The 24,545-nt window shown below is 39.3% G+C and overlaps 1 protein-coding gene across 1 annotated transcript in view; it reads right to left on the bottom strand.

The window, feature by feature from the left end:
- The window catches only part of XPO4 (exportin 4), a 71,246-nt gene that overhangs the window by 34,380 nt on the left and 12,321 nt on the right, over positions 1-24,545 (bottom strand). The window contains exons 2-4 of the mRNA XM_062615228.1: positions 15,252-15,357; positions 11,905-12,046; positions 11,498-11,636 (exon numbers count right to left, since the gene is read on the bottom strand). Coding sequence (XP_062471212.1) covers positions 11,498-11,636; positions 11,905-12,046; positions 15,252-15,357 — 387 coding nt within the window. The remainder of the gene's footprint in view (positions 1-11,497; positions 11,637-11,904; positions 12,047-15,251; positions 15,358-24,545) is intronic.

The raw sequence follows: 24,545 nt of genomic DNA, 5'->3' as shown, positions 1-24,545 counted from the left end.
ATAATTAAAATATGTCCAATAACATAATACCACCTACATCGTCCTTGAATTTTTTAATTAGCATTTTTCTACAACTAGTACTTCAGTTTCTTTTAACACAAACTAGAGTAAGTAGAACTTTCAGAAGTATAGATCCTTGGGTGAACCACCTCTGGACTCGACAAGGCTCCATCTTTACAAAAGAAATTCCAGTACTTGAGCAATACAAAAGCTAGCACCTGTGAGATCATCATTGAAAAAAATGGAAACAAACTTATTGCAATACATTTCCCAGCCTTGCTGTTCACCTTCTCTCCCTGTGCACAGGGCTTTACAGGTTGCAAGGGAGATTCAGTTTCCACTAATTTTTATTTATCAAATACTTCAGGCCACTCTGAAGTTTGCTTTAGCCCTTCTTTGCATTTGCTACACTTACCATGTTGGTATTTAATCATGGTTAAAAGTATACCACCAAAAGTGACAAAAGCTAGTCAAAAGTAACACCTACAATACACCATCGACTGCATCTTTTCCCTCTCCCCCACAAAGAAAAAGGAGAGGAATATGCAGAAGGCTTTGATGCATGAAAGCTTCTGGATACCTCCCTCCAAAGCACAACATTTAAAGGTAATTTCTGAGGCTTGTGAAGCTACTCTGCTAAAACGACATCTTTGAAGCAATATAAAAATTGGTGAGAAAAAGACACATAAATTTTAGAGAGACAGATACATGAACACTGAAGATTTAAGTATCTTCTTCATTCTCAAAATTTATGGTAAGGTAAATCAAATGCTTATCCTACAATATAACTTAAAACCTAACTTTCCTTTATGAAACACACTGCTCCAGCCTTTGTTGCTGCTTTTTGAAATTAAAAAAAGCTTTTTTTCCTGATGCCAAAGTCCAGTAACCATCATCACCAGCTTGAATATATTCTTTTTAAGTGATCACAACACACAAAGGGGAGTAGATACTGTACAGTGAAGATGCAAGTAGTACTTCTGAAGTGTGCTATACACTACTGTAATAAGCACTACTGAAAGTGTATACTGATATATATATATCTTGTTAAAGAGATGTTCTTAACAAAAACCTTCAAAATTACTGGCTATCTTCCCAGACTGTTTGGAGCCAAGGTGCCAGGGATGGACAGAGGGACAGGAATTGTTAAAGGGTCATGCATGCCAGCAAGTGTCCAGGGGTTAAACAGAAATATGCACACTACCTCTGAACACCCGAAAGATTAAAGTGGAGATGATACTATTTATGCAAGCTCATACAACAGCTGAGACCAGTGCCATCCACCCACCAACTGCAACATCTTTGTTCAGAAATGCCTCTGAAGTCAGTACCTTGACCCCCCAGACAACTAGTTATCTTAGCCAGTATACACTAAATTAACATTCTTACTTGCTAAATAAGGCCCAGACAGATCGAACATAGCGGCTTCATGATAATACATGGTTTTCTCTTCTATTGTATAATAAAGCTGTGCAATGGACTAGCATATTGCTCCTCGGTTGCTAAATCCATGCTTTCCCATTTTAAAGAAATAACTGTTTATTTCAAGTGACTATTTCTCATCTACAGTCACTATTGTCACGTATCACATGATAAAAAAAACATTTTTGCCAGTGAAAAACAGAATCACACTTTATTCACGTAAAAAGTGCAATTTTGTCAGTTCTGTACTGGACTTAGAAAGATTTCTCATTAGCTCAAACATTTCAGTATCTTATTTCCAAATTTCTGTGTAAGCTATTTACACAATAAGTATTTTTTATTTAGAGAAAATCCATTTGATACAATATAAAAAAATTAGTGTAGTCTAACGCTGAGTTTTTAATCCAACAGTAAAAGTTCCATATGAAAATAATCTGGATTAAAAAAAAACTCCAAACTAAACCTTCTCCCTCCACCATCCACCCCATCTCCCCATGTTTGGCTCTAGAACAATGCTTCAGATAAGAATACATGTTTTTGAAGGAATCATGTGAAGTTGCCAGAGAACACTGCCCAGTTTCATTATGTACCAGGAGATGCAGAAATCCAACAAGGCTGTCTAAATACTTTTAAATGCAGGCTTTTATTTGGCGCTTGAATTACTGACACACTGATACTTTTCAGCTCAGAGAAGGCATGATTTACAGACATCATTAGTTGCAATTACAAATCTGCAGTTTGATGCTCTATGACATACCATAATTACCATGTGGTATTAATGACTACAACAGTAAAACAGGCTTGCTAAAGCTAAGCTGCTTCTGATTTATCATGCTGAGATATTTGCACCAAACCACCATGAAGGACAAGCAGAGCACTGATGCAGACCACCCATCACTTGCAGTTGGTTGCCAGTCATTGGAAAATAAATCATAAATTCAAGTGACAGTTAAGGAGCAACAGGGGAAAAAAGATTTATTCCCACTGTGATTACAAATAGTTAACATAAGATGAAATAATAGATCCTTTTCTCTTTCCAATTTCTCCAGTGGGTTTATGTGGCATATAATAATTTATCCCTTTCTGTTTGGACAGTAAAGTGCATTCCAGGTTTTGTTTGTGTGCTTCTCTCCTGATTTCAAGGAGAAATTTAAAAAGAAGGTTAAATTTTATGATTGATGGTAAGGAAATCTCTTCAAAGATGTAAAGAGCAATAGATACAGCTAGGCTGATTGAATCCAAGAGTCTGATAAAGCAGCTTGAGCAGTGACCTGTTCACCTGATTTCAGTAGGAGATATTTCATGTAGTTCTGACATCGGTACCTTCTCTGAGCATGAAAGGAAAAGCATAAAATTACTACGTTTATTACTCCCTCCAGCACCCTAGCTCACAGTGAACACCAGGGAACACTGCATCCCTCTGCTCTCCCTCTTCCACGGGATTCCCAGCATCCCACCAACTCTTTCACTTTGATAATTTAATACCTGGGGTGCAAATCCTGCCCCATTCCCTCACCATCCCAAGGGTGTTGTACTCATTGCAGGCACATCCACTTCTGTCAGTATCTGCATCTGTGCTTACCCCTTGAATCCACATGGAATAGTAAGTACTCCTGTATATCCAGGTCACCAGAGCAAGAGAAGATCAAAGATTATTGGCCAATAACTTAAAATTTACTGCATCAACAGGCTGAGAGGAGATTGCTTGAGATTTATTTCCTAGAAGGTAGTGCAAACCCCCAGGAGTTGAGCTTACAGACAAGAGCAGAGGAACACATCAAGACCTGTAACCTGTCACTGCAGTGTCAAGCATTTGAAGAGAGCTGCATACAGAACCACCACTGCTTCTTCAAACTGCCGTAAGACCTACTGAATTCTTCCAAATACACAGTAATACTTCAGAAACTCTGGTATAAAGCTAAAGTAAACTTAAAGTAAAATTTTACATTATGAAAAGTAACTTTATTGAAGTTTAACTACTAATATTTTGAAATTCATTTTTTTTTAATGCACTTTTGTTTGGTATGAAGACACTAAGTACCTCAACATAAATGTAAGCTACTGGAAAGATTTCCAAAATCTGAAACACAACATAATTTCAGATAAACCAATACAGTTGTGGTACGTGAAATAAAATTACTTCCTTACACATAATAAAATTAAATGCACATAATACCTGTAAAGTTTAGAGTATAAGTTTTGGGGGGTTTTGAGTTGTTGTTTGGTTTCTTTTTAAGGTTAGAAGAGATTAAGAATCCAATTTAGTAATACCATACAGTAATAAGTAGAAAATGCACATGACTCTGGGCATCATATTAAAAGTCAGAACTGAATGTCTATTGCGCAGTAATGCCATTAACCCCATACCAGTAAGAGTACACCTCTGAACCTAGTTTGACTCACTCGCTAGCAATTTCGCTAGTTCTGCCACAAGTACATACCCAAACAATAACCCCATCTAACAAAATAAAATACTTCTCTTGTTGAGAGTGGGCTGCCTCTGAGAATAGCTTGGCACTCACCCCAGTTAGCTTTATTACCAGGAATAAACTTTATGAAAGATCGCTATACATAAAATAGACTCTCAGCTGCTCAAACAGAATATCAATGGGACTTGTGATAAGAGATTAACTTGGCAATCAGACACCCAGTAGTAACATCGTTTTAGTGGTTTTCTTTTTGAATTACTTCAGTAAAACAGAGACACTACAGAAAGACCATGCACCATTTTAACCGTAAAAAAACATTTATATATCATTAATGAAATTCAGATGCAACTAAATGTAGCTTATTCCTCCAAATGGAATGTACCCTATAACAAAAGTTAAAGCCATAATGTTTGAAGGGATTTCACACTTGTGCCTGGACTGCCCATGGAATAAGTTAACAGTTTCATTTGTGAGTAGTTAGGTTACAAAGCATTTGAAAGGAAGAAGAGTTCAAATACAGCTTAGGAAAAAATGGACATGTGGTACACCAGCTCTGAGGCAGAAAAGCCAACAGACAAAGCAGAACGAACTACTGCACTGAAAATGTTTCTTCTGTTCTGGAAGTCAGAGCAGAGATACAGCGAGGTTTGATTAAATCATTCATTTTACTACAAAGCATAAATTATCATGCAACACACTCTCACCTTCTGCAAGTGTCTATCTACAGAAAAATGAGAAAGTATATTTAAAAGAATAAGTCTCACCTGAACAGAGCAAATCATAACATCTATTCTGTTACATTAGAATATGCATTTAGAGGACTTTTTATCTCCATTCATATAATGTAAACTCTGTAACTGAAACAAAAGGGAAGCCGCAAGAAGCATTTAATGCTATCCCTAAACACACTAATTTTAAGTTGCACAAGAGCAAGAAGAATCAAAGAGTAAATCTACCAGAGGCAGACTCTGCTGTTACGCTCTTAGGTGATGCAGCTCTATAATGAGAATGTATCAAAACCAAATTTACAAAATAAATTGTCTAAAGCAAGGCTTCCTTTATAAAGGCAGTAATAGACTTCTTCCCTAACTTCCCTGAATAAGCACAGCTGTATTTGCTAACATTTTCAGAGTATCTAAATCTCCAGAATGTAAGCAGCAACTCCAAATCTAAAGGTTAACAGGATGGCCACAGGGCCAAAAGAAATACCATTATGTACAAAGAGAAACCCAGGAGCTGAAGCAGTGGTTTCCAACCAAAGAAAACCTGAGTATATTCTGAAGAAATATAAGCAAGGACCAGGAAGAACCCACTGGATTTTATGTGTTTGATCCTTCCCAAATGAGCCAACTGATGGAAAAAAGCTATAGAGCAGGGACAGGATGATAGGAATAGGACCCACAGCTGCAGTTTTGTTCTGTCAGCAGTTAAGGGACTGGCTAGACAGCGCAGCCCTTTCTTCCCATTCTTCCTCTGCCACAGCGCAAAGAAAGATGACTGGAACCGCATTAACACACCAAGCCTACAACAGCACAACAGGCGAGACCCTGCTTCCCTTCCTTGGGGGGTAACCAGGCAAACCAAGACAGGGAAACCCCCAAGGTTGAGCTGAGACAGGAAAAAAAAAAAAAAAATTAATCAATTCCTCAGTGACTCCCTGGGGGCCACAGAAAGATGATCTTGTGGCATGTGAAGCATGCAGGCTTTGGCCAAAGACAGAAGGGAAGTAGCAGCCTCTACTAATAACAGAAAGAGGTCCAGGCAGAGTTTGCTGGAACATAGGGTATAAAACATGCTTTTCTTTGTTTCTCTCGGGACAGGTAAGGTTGTGAAGCAGAAATCGGGGGGGGGGGGGGGGGGGGGGGGGAAGTGAAGGTCTGAAAACCATTTATCTAGGGGTAACATATCCTCCAGGTTCTTGTCTGATATGCACCAGCTGAATCTGCACTCCTACAGTACCTGCAATCCAAGACTTCCAATTAAATTCAAAATAAATAGGAAGACTAGCCATGCAGCTCACCATCAGTATTGCCCATCTTTAAATATTCATCATTCTGACCAATGCTCTTTGGTAGCAGGTGTTCCCTCTCTCTCTACTTTTCCCAGTACTCATTCCTAATCCTTCTTGCCCACCTCTGCCTGCCATATATGCCAAATGAGCTGTTATGTAGCTGTGCTGCACAGCAGATTTGCTTAAAGAAGGAAAAAAAAAATTAAAGAAAAAAGGGAGATTAGAAGGCAGAAAGCTGTTTTTAAGTAGAGTCCCACAGATATCCAGTTTATTACTGAACATATATATTCAGAAGGACAGTACCCCTGAGACAAATTGGTGCTAAAGATGGAGCAAAGGTCAATGAACTTCTTTAAGAGGCTTTTCCCTCAAGCCTGTTTATTTCTGTGTCACCACAGTAATAAAAGAAAGGTGCAACACATGGAAAAGACATTATTTCTTCCTTCCCTGTGAGTCTCTGAGGTCTTCAGGTGAGGGCCTCAACATGTGTACATGTGCACAAGATGGCAGAACTAGGAAATGAAGGGTCCTGGATGCCACACGTAAAACAGGGGTCACACAGCTCGCCTCTGGATCATGTCTCCTCACTTCCCAAGCTGGTCTTTGAAACTGTGCTCTACTGTTAGTGATAATACTGGGAGCTACCACTTTCGAATAGTAAGCTGTAATTTCGTTGTACTACATCTCCAGTAAGGTAGGCTCTCTTTCAAAAGAAGGATCAGAAAACTTTAAAAGGCACACTGGTTAATAAAACTACTAAAAATTACTTATGTTTTAAAGTTCTCTTACGCTTCTATTAGCGAGTTTTACCTCATATTTAGAGTAGTTTCTAGATCCCAAAGATTTCCAAACCTATCTTTAACACACTAACTTAGGCCTTTATAGAGTACTTGTCAGCATGAAGGAAACAACTTAAATATCCTGGTTTACCATATGGTTTTTATACTCAACATGTCTCAAAGGCAGTAAGGTTCATAGGACCAGGTAATATTTTTATTAGACCAGAAGACACAGCTAAGGGTATAGGGAGAAAAACGATATATGTTTTTGTCAAAATGTGAAAGTCATGACGGCCTCTCCAAATCCTACCCTACCATATGAGACAGCAATGGCTAGACAGGGGTACAGAAGTAAAATTCCTCTTAAAGAATAAAAATAACAATAAATGCTAAATAACTGTAAGTAGTTATCTATGCAGCCATTGCTGACATTTCAATGAAGATCAATGCCTAGAGTTCTGCTTATTAACATTTCCTACTGTTAGAGTAAAATCCATCCACAGCACATTCTTCAGCAGTTTCAGGTAACCTGATGCATCAGAATCTCTACTCTAGCCGAACCATGAACACTGGGAAATAGAACAACAGATTTACAGATTTTAAGATAGATGGAACTTCTAGGATCTCAGAGCAACTCCAGTAATTCCTGACAAGTCTTGCATTTACAGAAAAATTTAGGCTTCAGGTATGCAGCTTTATACTAGACTACATTTTACTATATGCACTGTAGATCTTAAAAAACACAGCTTTTGCTGCTTCCCAGTCCAGCGTCAGGACTACAACTGGACCCCTCTGCATTCGCCTACCTATAATCCAGAAGAAATAGAGGTGTGACCTGTATCCTAGCCCAGTTTCAAACAAAATACATTTGATGGTTGTTCCCGTTCCTCCTCATGGAAATCAATCACTTTGGTGGCCAGAATTCTTATCCTTCTGGCATGGATGACAGACAAATTAAATCAGCTATGCAAATGCAAAATATTCTAATAAAAAAGCAAATACCAAGAAATTAAAGGCATTTATAGTTGAGAAGAACTTGGCCTACAAAGTTCTCCAAAATTTTCAAATTGCTGATAGAAAATATGTATTTGGCATTTTAAGATTCACCTATGATACTGTGTCTACTTCCAGAAGCTCTGTCCCCCAGAGATGAAGATTTTCTTAAAGAGATCCTAAAATTGCTATTGGAAGGAGATCAGACTCTCCTTCATGAGCAGCAGGATGGCTTGTACTGATGTTACAGCAGGAGCCAGGAAAAACAAAACCAAGAACTACAAAGCTAATCCTTGTCCTCCCAGAGGCTTACCACCTAAACTCATTTATAAATGATCAGACAACTAGACTCTCTCTAGTTTGCTTTCCCTTCTCAGACAAGGGTTTTGTCCTTGAGATCCATAAAGCTCCATATGGCAGAGAAGTGGCAGCAAGATCCAGTGCTCCAGGTTCAAACCCCGGCTCTAACCACACATCCTTCTCATCCCTGTAGTATTACCTCTTCTCCTTAGTGCCCTGTTATTTCCTTAACATGTACACTGTGTTCCACTATTAAGAGACTGTTTGATACCAAAGCCATCTTTTTCATCTCCTGCCCGCTTTCTTCTCATCACTATTCCTCTCCTCCTCTTCCTTCCAATCTCCTTTTTGTTCTTTTGTTTTGGGTTTGTTTCCCCCCTCACCCCCCAATCTCCTGCGTTTTTTTCATTCTCAATAGTTCATCCATCAGTTTTGCTCCCATGTCAGTTTGCCACAGCATTATTCAACATACCTTCAAGTTCCACCCTCAAAGTACATCCATTTCTAAAGGTATTCTAAACTAATACTTGAGAAGTTAAGGTATTAAGCACATCAAATCCTGCAAAAGGACACATGCAAAAGTACCACCTACATTCTCTGCTGTCATTACACCAGTCTTCCTGACTTGACCATGAAAAGATGTTACTGAAAAGTCCTGAAGATTTCATGGAGCAGGAGTGCCTAACACACGTAAAACTAGTACAGATGTCTGACAGGAACTGGGTGGAGGGTTGCAGGGACTGGAAAAGATTAAATACCTATTTTATTCTTATAAGCTAAGGGCCAGAAAGCTTCAGAGACAGCAGAGAGCAGAAAGCAAGTGGGAAGCAGGTGAGAGACTACTTTGCTTTTTTAAAAAGGACTTTCTCTCAACTATAAACTCCTGTAGAAAGTCATTATCGACAGCTAAGAGCCATGTTCGAGAGTTTTAAATATTTTTAAATATGAAGTGATCTGCTGCTGACTCTGTATGTAACTTGGCAGCTGTCAAGTCCTCAGGCAGGAGGATACAAATGGGTAGGCAGCAGGTCAGAGGGAACATGGAGCAGACGCCTGTGAAGAATACAAAAACCAACCAAGAGACTTGACAGAGAATCAGGAGTCACAGGTAGGACAGACTTCTGAAATTTGGGTATACAAGGCTGAAGGGAAGAGTGCACATCACATCACAGGGAAGACATGTTAAGAAACTGGAAGGAGTCAGGCACAGAGGGCTGGAAAACATCTGCTGTTTTCTCCTAACACCCATACCCTAGCCTCCACCCTGACGTGGATGGAGGCCTGTTTCTATAAATAACTAATGCAAACATGCCTCCAGTGAAGTGCAGAAACACCTGTGATATGTACATGGCACTGTCCTGGTGGCATCTCGAATCTTTAGCTTCATACCATACCCTGAAGCACCCTTACCTGAGACTTCACACAACAGCAAGGCAGCCACAGCACCATGGTTCCATCTAGCCTGATGGGCATGGCTGTACATTATAGGGACACAAATACAAAACACACCCAACCATATTTGAAAAGGTAAGTGGATATTTCATTGTACTACTTATTTTATACAACCTTTCAAAGTTGTTATATATATAAAAGGCATGCCCTGAACCCCTAGTGCTCAGTTGTGGCAGACACTGTGTTAACACACAATTTTATTACCACTTATTATTGCATACGCGAAGACCTGTGTCACATGAAGCTGTGCAAGTACCCGTTTCTCTTATATTAAAGTCTCAGAAGATTACAAGAAAATTTTTATTAATAACTATTTTATAATTTAAAAACCTCATACATACATGGGAGTATGTTTATAATCTGCCTGCCAAAGACTAACAAACACTCTGTGCCTTACAGAAAAGGTGATTCAGCATCAACACGTCATTTTTTGCTACCGAGATATATTAGAGTACCACAGCAAAAAACATCTTTGTATACTCAAGACATTTTCAATACCATTCTTCAAGCTTGAGCACAAATACTCTGAAAAAACTATGGTGAAATTAAAACTTGTGAAGAAAGGAGGTAGATAAAAGAAAATTAAAAACTGAGTCTAACTTGGTCTCTGTATGGTGGCAGTCAGTGGAACTTGGAGAGTGAAATACTACTCCTTCACCCAGCCAGAGCTCGTCTGCAACACGCCCTGTTCTGCAGTAAGGCTGGGATGATACACTTACATCAACCTAAGACTGCCTGTTGTATGCTGCTCAGTGTAGTGTGCCTGTGTATTACTGCATGGACAGAATACAACTGTTGAACAGAATACAATGTAACTATGCAAGAGTTAGTTCAAAAAGGACTTCTCTGTCAACATCCAGGTTTGTATCTACTCCAGGTAGATACAGGTTTGTATCTCCATGGAAAGATCATATAAACTGGCATGCATAAAAATCTAAAACCTTAGCTGTAAACTGCATTTAACAACAAGGCTATATTTCCTGGGGAAAAAAAAAAACAAACATGAACTCAGCATTGTTCTAAACAGATACCCATTTCTATCAAGAGTTACACACAACCAAAAGGCTAAAATGTTCACCTTAAGCTAAATAACTGTGAAATTAAAGTTTACAAGTGTAACTGTAATTTCCATACCACAGAGGGGTATCACTTGTGCTCAAGAGGTGATGCACTATTTTTAGGACCGTGACATGAGCTGCATTACTGCTGGTACACTTTGATGGAATTTTCAGAGTTAAACATTTGCCACTCACATCTTGTACAACTGCTGCTCTAAACACTCAACAGTGTGATGGGTTGGTTCCCTCTATTTTTTTTTTTTGTTTGAAAAAAGCTTCAGTTAAAGTTTCAGCATGGAATCTACACACACTTCAATTTTCGTTTGGTAGGAGAAAAATCACCTCTCTTTAATCTCTAGTTACATGCCTCTATTATGACCTATTCTAAACTTATCTCCTGGCATAGCAAACGGAATTTCAGTAAATGCATATATAGATATTGGACACTTTGTTTCCACTTTGAGCTCAGTATGGAAGTTAACACTTAGCCCTAGAAGTATGACATTAAATCAACAGTAAGTTTTGTATTTCCATTCCACATTTTAGTTCCTCACGCCCCTTTCCCTCCACCTACCCGTCACCCAGAGAACAGCAGAGGCCCATGCCTCTTGCTCACAGCCTGTTCCAACAGCTGAGCTACAGGAGGGTGCAGTACTATACAGAAGGAAAGGGAACAGTGTGTGAAAAGCGGTTAGCTAATGGAAAATCCATTCTAGATCACACTATCTGATTTATTAAAGAAACCCAGAGAAACCACAAAAATCCAGTGGCACTTAAAGCAGCTACTCAGAGAAACCTATTCCCTAAGAAGATATGGTGTAATTGTGTACCAAAAAGCTACACATATTACTCCTAGTCCCAAAACATTCAAAAATGATTGCTTGAATAGCTATCAACTTCACTACTAATTTTAATTCTTAGGTAAGAGAAGCATACAAGACTTTACCATCACTAAGTATGTAACTTATGCTGCTGATACAGACTGCTTAAATTTTGAAAAAAAAACAAAAACAAAACCAAAGCCAAAACAAACCAACAAACCAAAATACTTACCACAGTGGGGTTCCCACTGCTGATCAATTGGCTGACTTCATGGAAAATACTTTTGCAGTCGATTGATTTGTCTAATGATCCCCGTTTCACTATCACTGCTACTGCTAACAGAATCTGCTCCCGAACATACTTTTGAAGGCTGCAAACACATTGCAAAAATATATTTGCAAATAATTCTGAATACAAGTGCTCAATAACATTTCCAACACAATTCTTTTTCAAACTTTTTCATGAATTGGTAAGTGAAAGCTGATATCCCTACAGAAATCAACCAAGTGTTAAGAATGGAAGATAAATTATTGTTGAAATGGTCTTCTACCACTTCCCTGGGAAACCAAAGACTACCTTGGGAAAACCCAGACTTTATGCAAATCCTTTATGTTCAGAGGTATATTTTCTATACTTACTTAGGCCTTTGTAAGACGTACGTTAGAAGGAATGTTCGCAGTGACTCAATGCTAGTTTTTTCTAAGAGAATCCATTCTCTTACAACTGCTTCCATTATTGCTGTAGCTGCTTGAAAAAGGACATAGTCCACTTTACTAGTTTCTGTGGAGAAAAACAAAGGCAACTTGGGTATGAGAAAACATACACGTATTTAGCTGGTATGTATTTCCAGCAAAAAATTAATGGCGTTTACCGTTCTTTATTATTAAATGGACTTTTGTTGCTAAGAGCACAAATAATTTACAACTCAAAAGAGGAGAAAATAATCAACCCAATTATCAAATGGTCCAACATTATGAATCAGTGACTTGGGAAGAAAAGTTGGCTGCGCAAGGAGACTAGGCCAAAGATCAGGAATAAGAACGCTAAACCAACTGTGGAACAAAATAAAAATTATGATGGATTTAGTCCTGATACATTAAAATAGGATTAATTTGACATGCATGCCAGAACTGAAGACACCTCTATCATTTGCATGCTTGCCTTTGGAACCATCAGTGCATAAAATTACGTGTATTTCACAGATGATAATGAGAAACACTTACATCCAAAGAAAACATTTACGTTTTATGATCACAGCAAAAGTTTTACAGACTGGTGCACTTAAGGTTTACTACATCATGCTCAAGCTCCTATATTTATCTTGAGGCAATGAAAATATAACTCCCAACCACAGTGTATGAATCATTAGCTCTTCTTATCTGAATATCTGATTAATTTGTATATAGATGCACTACAGAAAATAGAAAAAGATGTTACAAAAGAAGGTAACACTCTGTAGAAAAACTTAAGAATATTCAGAAAGGATGCATCCACCAGATGCCAAAAGCATAAAATATGAAATGGTGAAACAAAATTCCTGAACAAGAAGTAGAGTTTGAGCTATGATGGGCAATGTGCCAGGGCTAAAACTGGGTTTGTTTCAGAAATCCTCACTCATGAGATGATGGGCTTTAAATGACTACAAAACAAACTTTCTTTCCCCAGTTATATACACACAAGTTTGTAATACACATTTCCTTTATATAAAAGTTCTATACCCAAAATAGGAGCAAATTTGCTAAAATGTTTTTAAGTAACTTGATCAGGTTCCAAACCTAAACCCTCCACAGGTAAACATCCTTAAATCAAAATAAACCACTTTTAAATCTACTCAGCTAAATCTGGAAAACTAACTAACCACTTAATTAAGATTAATGCATATGTCCAACACATACAAAGTGAGCCAAATTATTCCTGGATAGGAATTTTAATTCTGGCAGTTGTTAGCTTCTGGCTTTTCAAACTAGACAAAGCTGACACAAAAGGAGAATGCTATTAAAAAAGAAGAGGATGAAATTCCTCCTTCAAGAACAAATCATTACCAACTGCAGTCATTAACAGTGCAGGACTCCAGCACCCAGTATAAGCTTATAATTAGTCAGAGTGCCGCTATCCTCTACATGAAGTTACTGAAGAAAGGCAGGACAAGTTTTGCCAGTACATTTAACAGCTACAAACTTACAAGAAAAAGAACGTAAAGCCTCATGCTTCCTGGGTTCTACTCCAGGTTTTCGAAGAAACTGCATGGTTGTGGCTGTTCCCCTTTTCCTTATGCTCATCCTCATCACTGCTCTCCCTGTATTGCTCATACACTCTTCTTTCCATGAACACCACCAAGATCCTTGTTATCTCCCTCTACCTACATTCTAATTCTTGTCTTGACCTTTTTTTTTTTTTCCTCTATTTCTTTATAAAGCCATCTGGTTCCTGCCCATCCTTACCTGCACACAGCCCATTAGCACACTTCAACTCTTTTATTCTTCAGCATGAGCAGCTTGTTTCTCTTCCCTGGTTCCTAATTTCATAATCCCTGCCTCTCCCTTCTCAATTCCCAAGTCTTAACTAGCTGTTCTTTTTGTCCAGGCTGTATAGACACTCAAGAAGCACAGAGTTTTGGGAACAGTCTCTCAGTTCCAGGCCTCAGTGTCACAACTGCCTGCACTGCCAGGAAAATCTTGTCCCATGCAGAAGTATACTGTTTTCTCAATGGTGGTAGCATATGAGCAGTTTAAGGATGTAATATTTCTAGACTAGACATCCAAAAGGTGTTATAAACAGGATTCCTCCAACCAGCCACATTTCAGAAATAAAACTGTCTGCAATGTAGCATTATTAATGCTACACCGAATTCCCTCTTCTGAGGCAACGATGTGGTGATTTAATGAACTTCCATTATTTCTGATTAGCGACATATCACTTACGACAGATCAAAATGGTCTGCAAACAAAGTTACTCAGTATGCTCTTTTGCCCACCTAAAAATCTCCAAAAATTAATGTGGAAATAAAAAACATTGATTTTGCTGACCCATAAAGCAAAAAGTGTGATTCCAGACTTCAAGACCAGATGAAGTAGTGCTATAATATATTAAAACCAGAAGAAACTAATTTGTAGAAAAAAATGCGTTTGGGAAGTGGGTGCAGGAAAGGAAGTATACCCTGCTCTATATATCACAGTGTAATCTAACAACACAGTCGTAGGCCTGCAATACTGACATCCTAATATTAATTAACTGTACATGTTCTCCTTTGCTTTCCCCCCAACACTCACATGTAGTGATACTGATTAAGAATCTTGGAAGCTTACTGCTCCTGCAATTTCCAGATTATTTAGCTGCCAAACTCTAATAAGTCTACCTATAAAAACATTTCTTTTAAATCTTGTAACACAACCACACTTACAGCATTTCCATTAAACCCCAAGAAATTTCTGATAAAAAATGATGCATACCTAGCTCTCTCCCTCCTCCACAGGTATAATTACACAGAACTTCAAACCAATACTCTATTGCTTCTACCAGGTGACAAAGTTAAGTTTTTCCTTTTTTTTTTTTAAACACAGCAGCTGGCTGTTAACAGCAACTTACTAGGACATTCATCTGAAATAAATTGCCACCATGGAAAATTTCAGTACCAGTGTAAAATCTGGTGTGTAAAATTGCCCTGTTGGCTGATTTAACAGGAAGCTTCAAGCCAAGCAATCACACTACAGGCAGTCCTGTGAATTCCACAGTTTAGACAGTATTACAATAATCAAGTCACAGAGGAAACCTGAATTTATGAAATCAGTTTAGGAACTTAGCTACACACCTTATAGCTTTAAAGCTACCAGAAACAAAACCAGAAAGGGCAGCAACAGGCTTCACCTTCTGTCAAAAGTACCCCTCATCAAAATCAAAACTGATGCTCATATTCCCGGCCACAGAACAGCAGCAAAATTGCAGTTATAAAAACAGGTACATGTTCAACTTCATGATGAAAACTTACCCAAAATGTGTTTGCAAACAGCAAATGGTGATTTTGATTTTCTAAATGATAAGAATATGTGCTCAGCATGTTGGCGTTGCTCATTATTGACCATGGAAGGTGGTGCCTGAGAGAAAAAAGGGGGAAAAAAAAAGTTATTTAAGCACTAAAACCCAATCCCAGTTGTAAATGTATGAGCAATGTCATGAACTTAAAAATATCTGCCTTGTTGAACATCAAGACCTAGTATATCTTAGTAAAATCACCTGCTCTCTCTCGGTCATGGCCTCTTATTACCACTGTGTACTTGTATCATGCACATAAGGGTCAATATTGAGATATAAGGCAGAGAATGAATAATTCTAAGTATTGTGCTCCTAATAACACTTCTGGAGACAGATAAAAGACCTAAATTCAATCCAAATATTTTTCTACTCAAAAGATCTCTTTACACACCACTAAATTCTGCTACACACTCCCACAGTTGTGGAAATAAAGCACTATTTTTTCTGCTGTTCTACATTTTTTTAAAATATTGAACTGTAGAATAAATTGAAGGGATTAAAAAAAAAGTCTCGACTATGGAAATGACAGTAACTGACTATGCATATGTTCTAAAATAAAGTATTGGCAGTAACATGCTACCCTCTAGCGTTTAACATTAAAGTTGACAACCTAAAGACAGCGAGGAATCTGGCTGAAGACAGGTCAGCCCATTTGGGAATGACTACAGTGGTTCCTCAGGTGCTTATGCCCATTCTTTTATATACCCATCCCCTTGCATTATGAGCAACTTGGCTGCCCAGTTAACACCTGCTGCTCCACTGCTGCTGAAAGCCAGCTCCATGGTGGTTTCTACCTGAAAATCAACCACATGTAAAGCATAAAACTATGCAGCAACGTGGATCATTGTGAGGTGGGATACTGCCTACAGAGCTCAAATGAGAGATAACTGCCTGCACTACAGCCCTGCTTCATTGGGCAACCCCAATATTCCCTCTGCTGCCCAAGGTAAAAACCCTGCAGAAAATATCAGCTGCTCACAACACCACATTGCTCTCCACTTTTGCTGCTAATATCCTCTGATTCCTGCTATTTAGGATTTATCTGAGCAAGCACACAGCACAAAATATTCTGACAGCGGACTGACACCACAAAGCTGCATAAGACAAACTGGTGTGCCTTTGAGAAAGGAACATGCAAACATAGACTCGTTGCATACAAGCTGCAGAACCAGACCAAGGTGAGAGCATAGGTTACTGAACTTCAGCTGAACTCCAAACTCCAAATTCCAGTCCTGGTTTGATTTATACCTACTGCTTTGGGAAAAAAGCACAAAGGCCTCAGCAAAAAGATCAAGAGTTTTGTAAATAAAACATATAAAATCTGATTTAATTCTCTCATCCGTGATAAAAAATAAGATAGCAGAAGATTTAAATATAAGCACATAACACCACAGATTAAAAGTCACTAATCTGAATAAATGAAGCAAGGGAAAGCAGGCTGCTGATTCCTGGATCAAGAAGGTCCTATTGAACAGCTGTGCTCCTCCTTGCACAGCAAACTTCTGATGCTCAGAACTTTTCCTGTGTAGATATGATGAATGCCTGTGAGGGGAACAAAATAAGTAGCACAGGAAAGTGGCTGCAAAGAGACCCAGAATACATGCTCTGTCCCTTCACAAATCTGCTCTTCTGCTCCACAGTTAGTTTGGGGCCAGAACTCCCCAGGACAGCCCTTAACAGCTCTGTGGGCAACATCACAGTGTTTGCCCATACACCCCTGTGGGCAGGCAGCAGCTTGTGTTAGGTTGTGCACACACACAGACAGCAGCATGCTTTCAGCTCATGCCTGTCTTTGCATGCTGGGAGCAGCATCTCAAGGCTAAGTCAGCAGGTTGCAGGCAGATGCATGCAGAGAAAAGCTTTTAGATGTTTGGGGCATTATGCACTGCTGAACAACTGAGACAGAAGTAAGCTGCGTGGCAGCACCTGAGTCCTTCCAGGACACTGAGGTTCAGTGAACTCCAACCCAATGCAGAAATCCAAACTTTAATAACTTTTTAAGCAAATTTAAACTTGTAAAGAAGCAGCTTCACCAAATCTGGGCATGCGACACTTCTGAGATAAAATCTCAGTTCTGCATGCAGCCAGCCATCAGCAGGAACTGTTCCCAACCTCCTTCTGCAGTCTGAAGGACAGTACTTCTGTGTGGACTCTAGTTACATTCACTGCAACAGAGCCAGCAGCTGTACTGAATGCCAGGAGAGTAGCTGGAGCAGGTTATCAAAAATGCAGGAATGATCTACACAGGAACACCTTCACATGCACTTCAGTCAGCACTATCACAAATAAACCAGACCAAACAAAAAAGCAGTCCCCACTTTTCCCCCATTGTATGGGCAAGCATTGGTGCAAATGCACAGAGAACAAGACTGGGGAAGCAATCACTGAAAAGCATCCCACCAAAGGCAGGTTATTTTCTTCTGGATCAGTTCCCCAGCCTGGCTCACCAGAAGCCAGCACAGAAGGCTGTGCTAGCATTATATAGGACATAGCAGCTAGTGATATGCTGCTTTTCTCAGAGCCAATTACCATTTAAAGTGCATTTAATCTACAGCCTCTCCTGCACTGCAATAACAGGGGAATACTCTGAAGTCTCTGGGACACACAGCTTTAGTCAGTGAAGTTTCATGAGAACTAAGAAGCAAATTTCTTGAGTTATTTTAGTAACTCTCTGCTGCCAAAAGGAGAGATCCCACTCTCTTCCTGCTCTCACCTGCATGGTCCTGTCACCTCCTTGCTTTATCCCATCTAATAACTAGCCCGCCCCCCCCCCAAAAAAAGGGGGGGGGGGGGGGGGAAGAGAAGACAAACGCAATGAACACTCTTTTGTTACTTTAATCTTCAAGAAGTCAGACAAGTGCCAGAGCCAGTGCAACAGTGAGAAAAGGAGTGGAGTGATGCTGCCCTCTCAGCAGCACTGACCTTGCAGCTCACAGCTCTGCAGTCTCATAAAGCCTCACTAATCACAGCCACATTAGAAGGAATCCTTTGGGTGTGACAAAGCAAAACATTTTGGAAGTCTGAGGTCATTTATAGTCACACTCCTAGAGCAAGAGCAGCAAATCATGGCTACCTCATCTTGAACTAATTTTGAATTAACAAAGAATATTTCAGTTTGTCATACAGAGATCATATCTATTTTCAGTGTTCTGTAATACTTAAGGGTACTCTCAGGGACATCAACAGCCACCCTTAAAAGAAGAAAAATAAAATTTTACAGGAAATATCCCCTTATGCTTACAATAACTAGAAGAGAACTCTAACTTTTCTACTTCTCTGAAGTCTGATTACAGGAGACCTCTGGCACCCTGGAAACACACGACACATCATATTCCTGTATTAATTTTTTAAATTACAATAATTTTTATTTTACTTATTTTAATTGTGCACAACAATACACTATGCACTTAGACCCTCAAAACTGTCCAGAGCAGGCAAGTGCAGCAGGTGAGCTTTAAACTATATAGCCACCAGAGGGAGCTTACAGCTTACAGTACACTGCCTTCACTGCATTCCAGCAGTGGTTATCTAGTACACTGGAAGTAAAGTACTACTAATATAAAGCTTTAAAGGAAAGCGCAGCATAGAATCATAGACTGGTCTGGGTTGGAAATATACATATACATATTCTGTGTACACTTTTTGCACCTAAAAAACCACCAACAAATAAATCAGCCCACTCTCAGGAGATAACCTGTCTCAGCTTACATGGGTGTAACAGCAAAGTGTATTATTTTGGAAGGACAGGAACTGTTGTGTAAAACTAATTCTAAGTCAGGTTTTGCCTTCCTTGACTATTTGACCAGATACTTTCTAAAAACAAAACAAAACAAAACAACCCCACATAACTTCCATACAAATACCTTTTCTTTCCAGTATGGAACACGATAAAAAGTGGATTCAGCTTTCCATCAGAAATAAGCCTCTCCCAATGAGTTCAAGGTCAGCATACCCTCTTAAAACCTCCTTTCCCCCTTTCTCCCCAGTATGAGAATGTTACAAGTAACCATATCACAGATGAAGCTCCATCTTCCACCCTTCCCTACTAACAAAACAGGAGGTGCACCAACATTGTAGCCACTGTTTACCAACCTTAGCTAAGTGGCAATCCACTGATCTGAAAAATGCAGAATCTTTTTGTGCCTGCAACCATCCTTTTGTACTATGGGAAAATAAAGAAGAGCACCTGAAACAGCAGCACCATTTAATTCCATAAGTTTATTTACTGCCACTTATATAAATGGTGATACTTCCTCTCCAAAATAAACCATCTTTGTTTCTTTCTGATATAACACAGTTTCCTAATTTCTAACTTTGATTGTCTTTTTCTCTGCTCCTCCCTTGATGGTACACCATCAATTATTCACTGATGCTACAAGAAAGGACAAAACAACTGGAAATGATTAAAAAGGCTAAAAATGTGGCATATGTTACCCAGGAAGAAACTGATTAACGCAAACAGATATTACAAATAATTTTAAATATAAATTCATAGTGACAGAACAGAAAAGAAGTAGATATGAGAAAGGGTTGGACCAACTGTCATTTGAAAAACACACACAGAGCTAGAAGATACCTGGTGAATGTACATATCGAAAAATAAGGGATAAAAATAAGAGGCTTGAGGGCTCAGTTTTGTCTTAAATTGAATCAGTAATTAGATGCATTTAGCGAATCTGAAGTTACACATACATATTCAGAACAACATGCTTAGTACAAGCATTTATTACCTCAGTAATATACCTTTTAAAAAATATATCTATAATTCGACTTGTCACAGTGGAGAGTGCCAAGCAATGAAGATAATAGAGCCATAAGAAAGGCAGCAAATGGGTTGCAAATAATCAGATGCTCTCCTCATAAGACTACAGCTGAAGTCACCATGCATACGCCAATAACAGGCCAAAGAACTACCACCACATCCATATTTGAAGTGGTGTCTGCTTTTTTTGCTCCTTCCCCCAACTTCTAAACACAGTTTTGGCTTTAAAAAAAACAATCAGAAGTATCAAATCCCTCCCCCAGGTGATTCTGTTTGGGCAGTTTCATGTTGATGATCACACACATACAAAATATAACATTTTTTTTATTATATACTAGAAGTGACAATATTTTCTTAATGGTTTTAGGTGCCAGAAAATATTACTTATTGGTCACTTGTAGACAGTGACAGTATCTTAAAATTAACTTCTAACATTCAAGTGACATTATTATTAAAATCAATAATGGGTTAGGTTTTTCTATATAAATAAGATTTAGTCAGCTAGTTTACACTGTTATCTCTACATCTGGTTTTATTAAGAAAAATCCTCCCCATCATGGTGTATAAACATAATGAAGGATGGGATAAACGGCATTCCCATTTGCTTGCAGAGACGTTTGCTAGAGGCAAAGTCTAATTTTTCATAGACTTTTGCTATGGCAAGACAGCACTGAACAAACAGAATCCAGCATATTCCTACAATTATACTGGAGAAAATCTGCTTATTAGCAAGTCACAAACAATAGTTATGCACTCCTCCAGACTTTGCTGGAGTCTGCACCAGAGTGTTTTCAGCTGACACCCACACTATTCCCACCTACAAAAAGAAGTCCCCTATGAACAGTACAGTCCAAACACCAGTAGGATTATGGAAAGGCAAACATGCCTGCTAAGAGAATTTTCTTGGGTTTAAAAAAAGAAGATCGAATTGCTTGTACCTGCTACTACTAAAGCCAAGAAGGAACTTTCTTGCCAAAGGCAATGTTTATGTCTACAAGTAAAGTACATTACAAACTTGACAAGGATAGAAACAAAAATCCGAGATTTCTACTGAAGTGTGACTCAAAATCCACCACAAACTCTCCAAACCAAGCCTCACCAAATATGTAGGGGACTGTTGCCTTCCCTGCAATCAAGAGGTAAAATAAAACTATTCTAGAACTCTGGTCTGTGAGCTGTTACCAGCTTATGAAAAAACAATTCAACACGTCAGTTGTTCGTCAGAATGGTGTCTAGACTGCAGAGAGCCTTGAAGCCCAACAGAGACAAGAATAAGAAACTGAATCTCTATCAATATACAAGGATGAGCACAAGCCACCACAGATGGCAATGGCACCATTGGGCCTGGACCTTGCTGACAGCCACCATCAGGCAAAACATGCTCAGAGAAGCAAGGAAGAAAGGAAGCCCAGATGGTTTGCCAACATGTCCCAGGAGGTAGGGAAGCCAAGAAACAGTGAGGCATATGCAGAGAAGAAAGATCATGAGTGAACTTGAGAAGCATGTGCAGGGGAACACCATGTGATGGTGATAACATAGCTGAGGAGTAAGGGGGGGGGGGTGAATCGGAGAAAGAGGAAAAAAAAAATGTTATCAAACACAAGCCCAAGCAATAATTTTTAACTAGGGCACATACTACATTTAGGACAGCAAAATATACTACTCTACCCACATAAGCAATTGTTTTAGCTGCAACATCCTTGAATAATCAAAAGTTATGAAATTTTAACTTACTGTGCTCTTCTACTAAGATGCATTCTACTAAGATGCAGAAGCCCTAAAACCAGATTTCTGTATCTTAAATAACAATACCTGAAGAGAATTACTCTGCAGCAAATTCTGCTATATAGGCAAGTTATACAAAAGAATCAGATTCTCAGAATAAGGAGATTCCAACTTTACCAAAGTCACATCAAGCAACACACCCAAAAACCACATTTCCCTGACTTCTGTGGAAGTCATGGGCCTCCATTGCAGTTTTAGCAGCAACACTTTTCAAGAGTTTAAGTAAGTTTTTTTCCTACAGTGTATCACAGCACATCCAATAGCTAATAAAATAAACTATCTAATCAAAGAGATCGAATACAGGGGTCAGACACAGACAGCTGAATGATTATCCACACTTTTGTTCTCAGCTATTCACTCTACTTCTCTAGCAGATGTTGATACCTAACAATGAAAGGATCCACTCATGAAGCAGATGCCAGCAGCCGACAAAATTCAGGCTACACAAAGATGCTCAGCTCTGAAGCATTCAGTAACTGCTTTACAAGTGGATCAGATGTTCCTGCCTTGGGCACCAGGCCAGAAGGCAGTTTAGACAACTGATATCGATAGAAGCTTCTGCAATCCAGATCTCTCGTTACATGACTGCCAGAGCCTACTTAGCTTGAGTAATAGCTAAGTTTCTACAGAAAACCTAGCTAGTGTAATAAACAACTTCAACTATGTGCCCATTACTTCCTTTGCACTTGTTTTTCAAATAATCATTTAAGCTAGAACAGTAACTCATCTTCCAGCTTAAAAGATACTCAAAGAGCATGTCTAAAGATCCATAAGAAAGATGCAGCAGACAGCATCTGACCAGACCTGCAGTAGAGACAACATGGTGGAGATTTAAGTCTTCCTGAACAAAAACTTCTCTTAAAAAAATATCTTTCACAAGAGTAATTATGATTTGAATTATTTAAACCCCCAGGTGCCCAGTATTTTTCAGTGTATATTTGGAACAAATGCGTGACTACTGGAGGAACTGCCTCCTACACATCTACTCACTCACATCTTGCTTTCATGCAGAGACTTAATCGGGGAAAAAAATACTTCTTTTTTTTTAATCAGTTTTTGCTTTGTATTTTGGAGCTGAAGTACTTTTTAGTCTTTTGTAAGTAAACCAGGAGATAAATTGTGGTCTAAGGTAAGATCTATTCTCAGTTCTGAAATGGTCTCATCTAAGATACTATGCATATACGTGTATATATATATATATATATATATATATATCTACACACACATTAATTGACTAGGGAGCCAGAGAAAATCATTACCATCAATACGTTTTCTGAGGTAAGACTTCCAAGACAGACAACAAAAACTATCAAGATTTTATTTCTCCACTAACAATTTAACCCTCAAATATAGACTGGTACGGCTTCTCCACTGACATGACCACTCATTTATACGTACAATACATTTTGTGTTCACTACACATGTGTATGTACACATACAGATACATCATTTGTGGCAACCAGTCTGCAGAGGAACTGCCTCCACTGCTCATGTCTGCTTCTCCATATCAAAACAGGCACCCAAGACCTGCTACTTGAAGAAAAGCAGGTAGAACTTGGAAAGCAAAAGGGAGGAAGATGGAGTCTTTTTTTAAGAAAGCAGGATCATAGAGATGCAAGAAGAAAGAATAGAGGATAATGAAGCCCTCAGGGGTACCTGTAGTACAACATTGACAAACAGATGTCCATAGCTGGTCTACGTACCTATGTAAGCTGTTCACCCACTGTCAGCTCTCACTGTTGCCTGTCTCCTCACACAATTCATTTAGGACTTTCTCTTTTAGAATCATAGAACAGTTAGGGTTGGAAAGGACCTTAAGATCATCTAGTTCCAACCGCCCTGCCATGGGCAGGGACACATCACACTAAACCTTATGACTCAAAGCCTCGCCCAACCTGGCCTTGAACCCTGCCAGGGATGGAGCATTCACAGCCTCCCTGGGCAACCCATTCCAGTGCCTCACCACACTCACAGTAAAGAGCTTCCTCTTTATATCCAAACTAAACTTCTCCTGTTTAAGTTTTAACCCGTTACCCCTTGTCCTGTCACTACAATCCCTAATGGAAAGTCCCTCCCCAGCATCCCTATAGCACCCCTTCAGATACTGGAAGGCTGCTATGAGGTCTCCACGCAGCCTTCTCTTCTCCAGGCTGAACAGCCCCAACTTTCTCAGCCGGACTTCATGCAGGAGGTGCTCCAGTCCCCTGATCGTCCTCGTGGATCTCATCAGGTCCCATGGACTTGTGCACGTTCAGATTTTTAAGATGGTCTCGAACCAGATCCTCCCCTACAGTGGGCCCAAGGTCTTCATTCCCACAGTCCCTGCGTCTGCCTTCCAAGACTTGGGTGGTTTGGTCAGAGCCCTTGCCAGTGAAGACTGAAGCAAAGAAGTCATTCAGAACCTCAGCCTTCTTCAAATCCAGGGTACCCACTTCTCCTGGTAGCTTCCAGAAAGGGCCCACGTTCTCCCTAGTCTGTCTTTTATTTGCTATGTACCTGCAGAATCCCTCCCTGTTATCTTTAGCATCCCTAGCTAAGTTTAATTCTAACTGAGCCTTAGCTTTCCTAACCTGGTCCCCAGCTTCCCGGACAACATCCCTGTACTCTTCCCAGGCCGCCTGTCCTTGCTTCCACTTATTATAAGCCTCTTTTTTCAATTGAATTTTCCTCAGCAGCTCCTTATCCATCCAAGGAGGTCTCCTG

This window comes from Pezoporus occidentalis, unplaced genomic scaffold, assembly GCF_034315485.1.
Source record: "Pezoporus occidentalis ecotype Australia unplaced genomic scaffold, CSIRO_AGI_Poc_V1 ctg18, whole genome shotgun sequence".
In the NCBI taxonomy this organism is placed as follows: domain Eukaryota; kingdom Metazoa; phylum Chordata; class Aves; order Psittaciformes; family Psittacidae; genus Pezoporus; species Pezoporus occidentalis.
The sequence above is the reverse complement of the archived record's forward strand: the minus strand, read 5'-3'. Positions and strand labels throughout refer to the sequence as shown.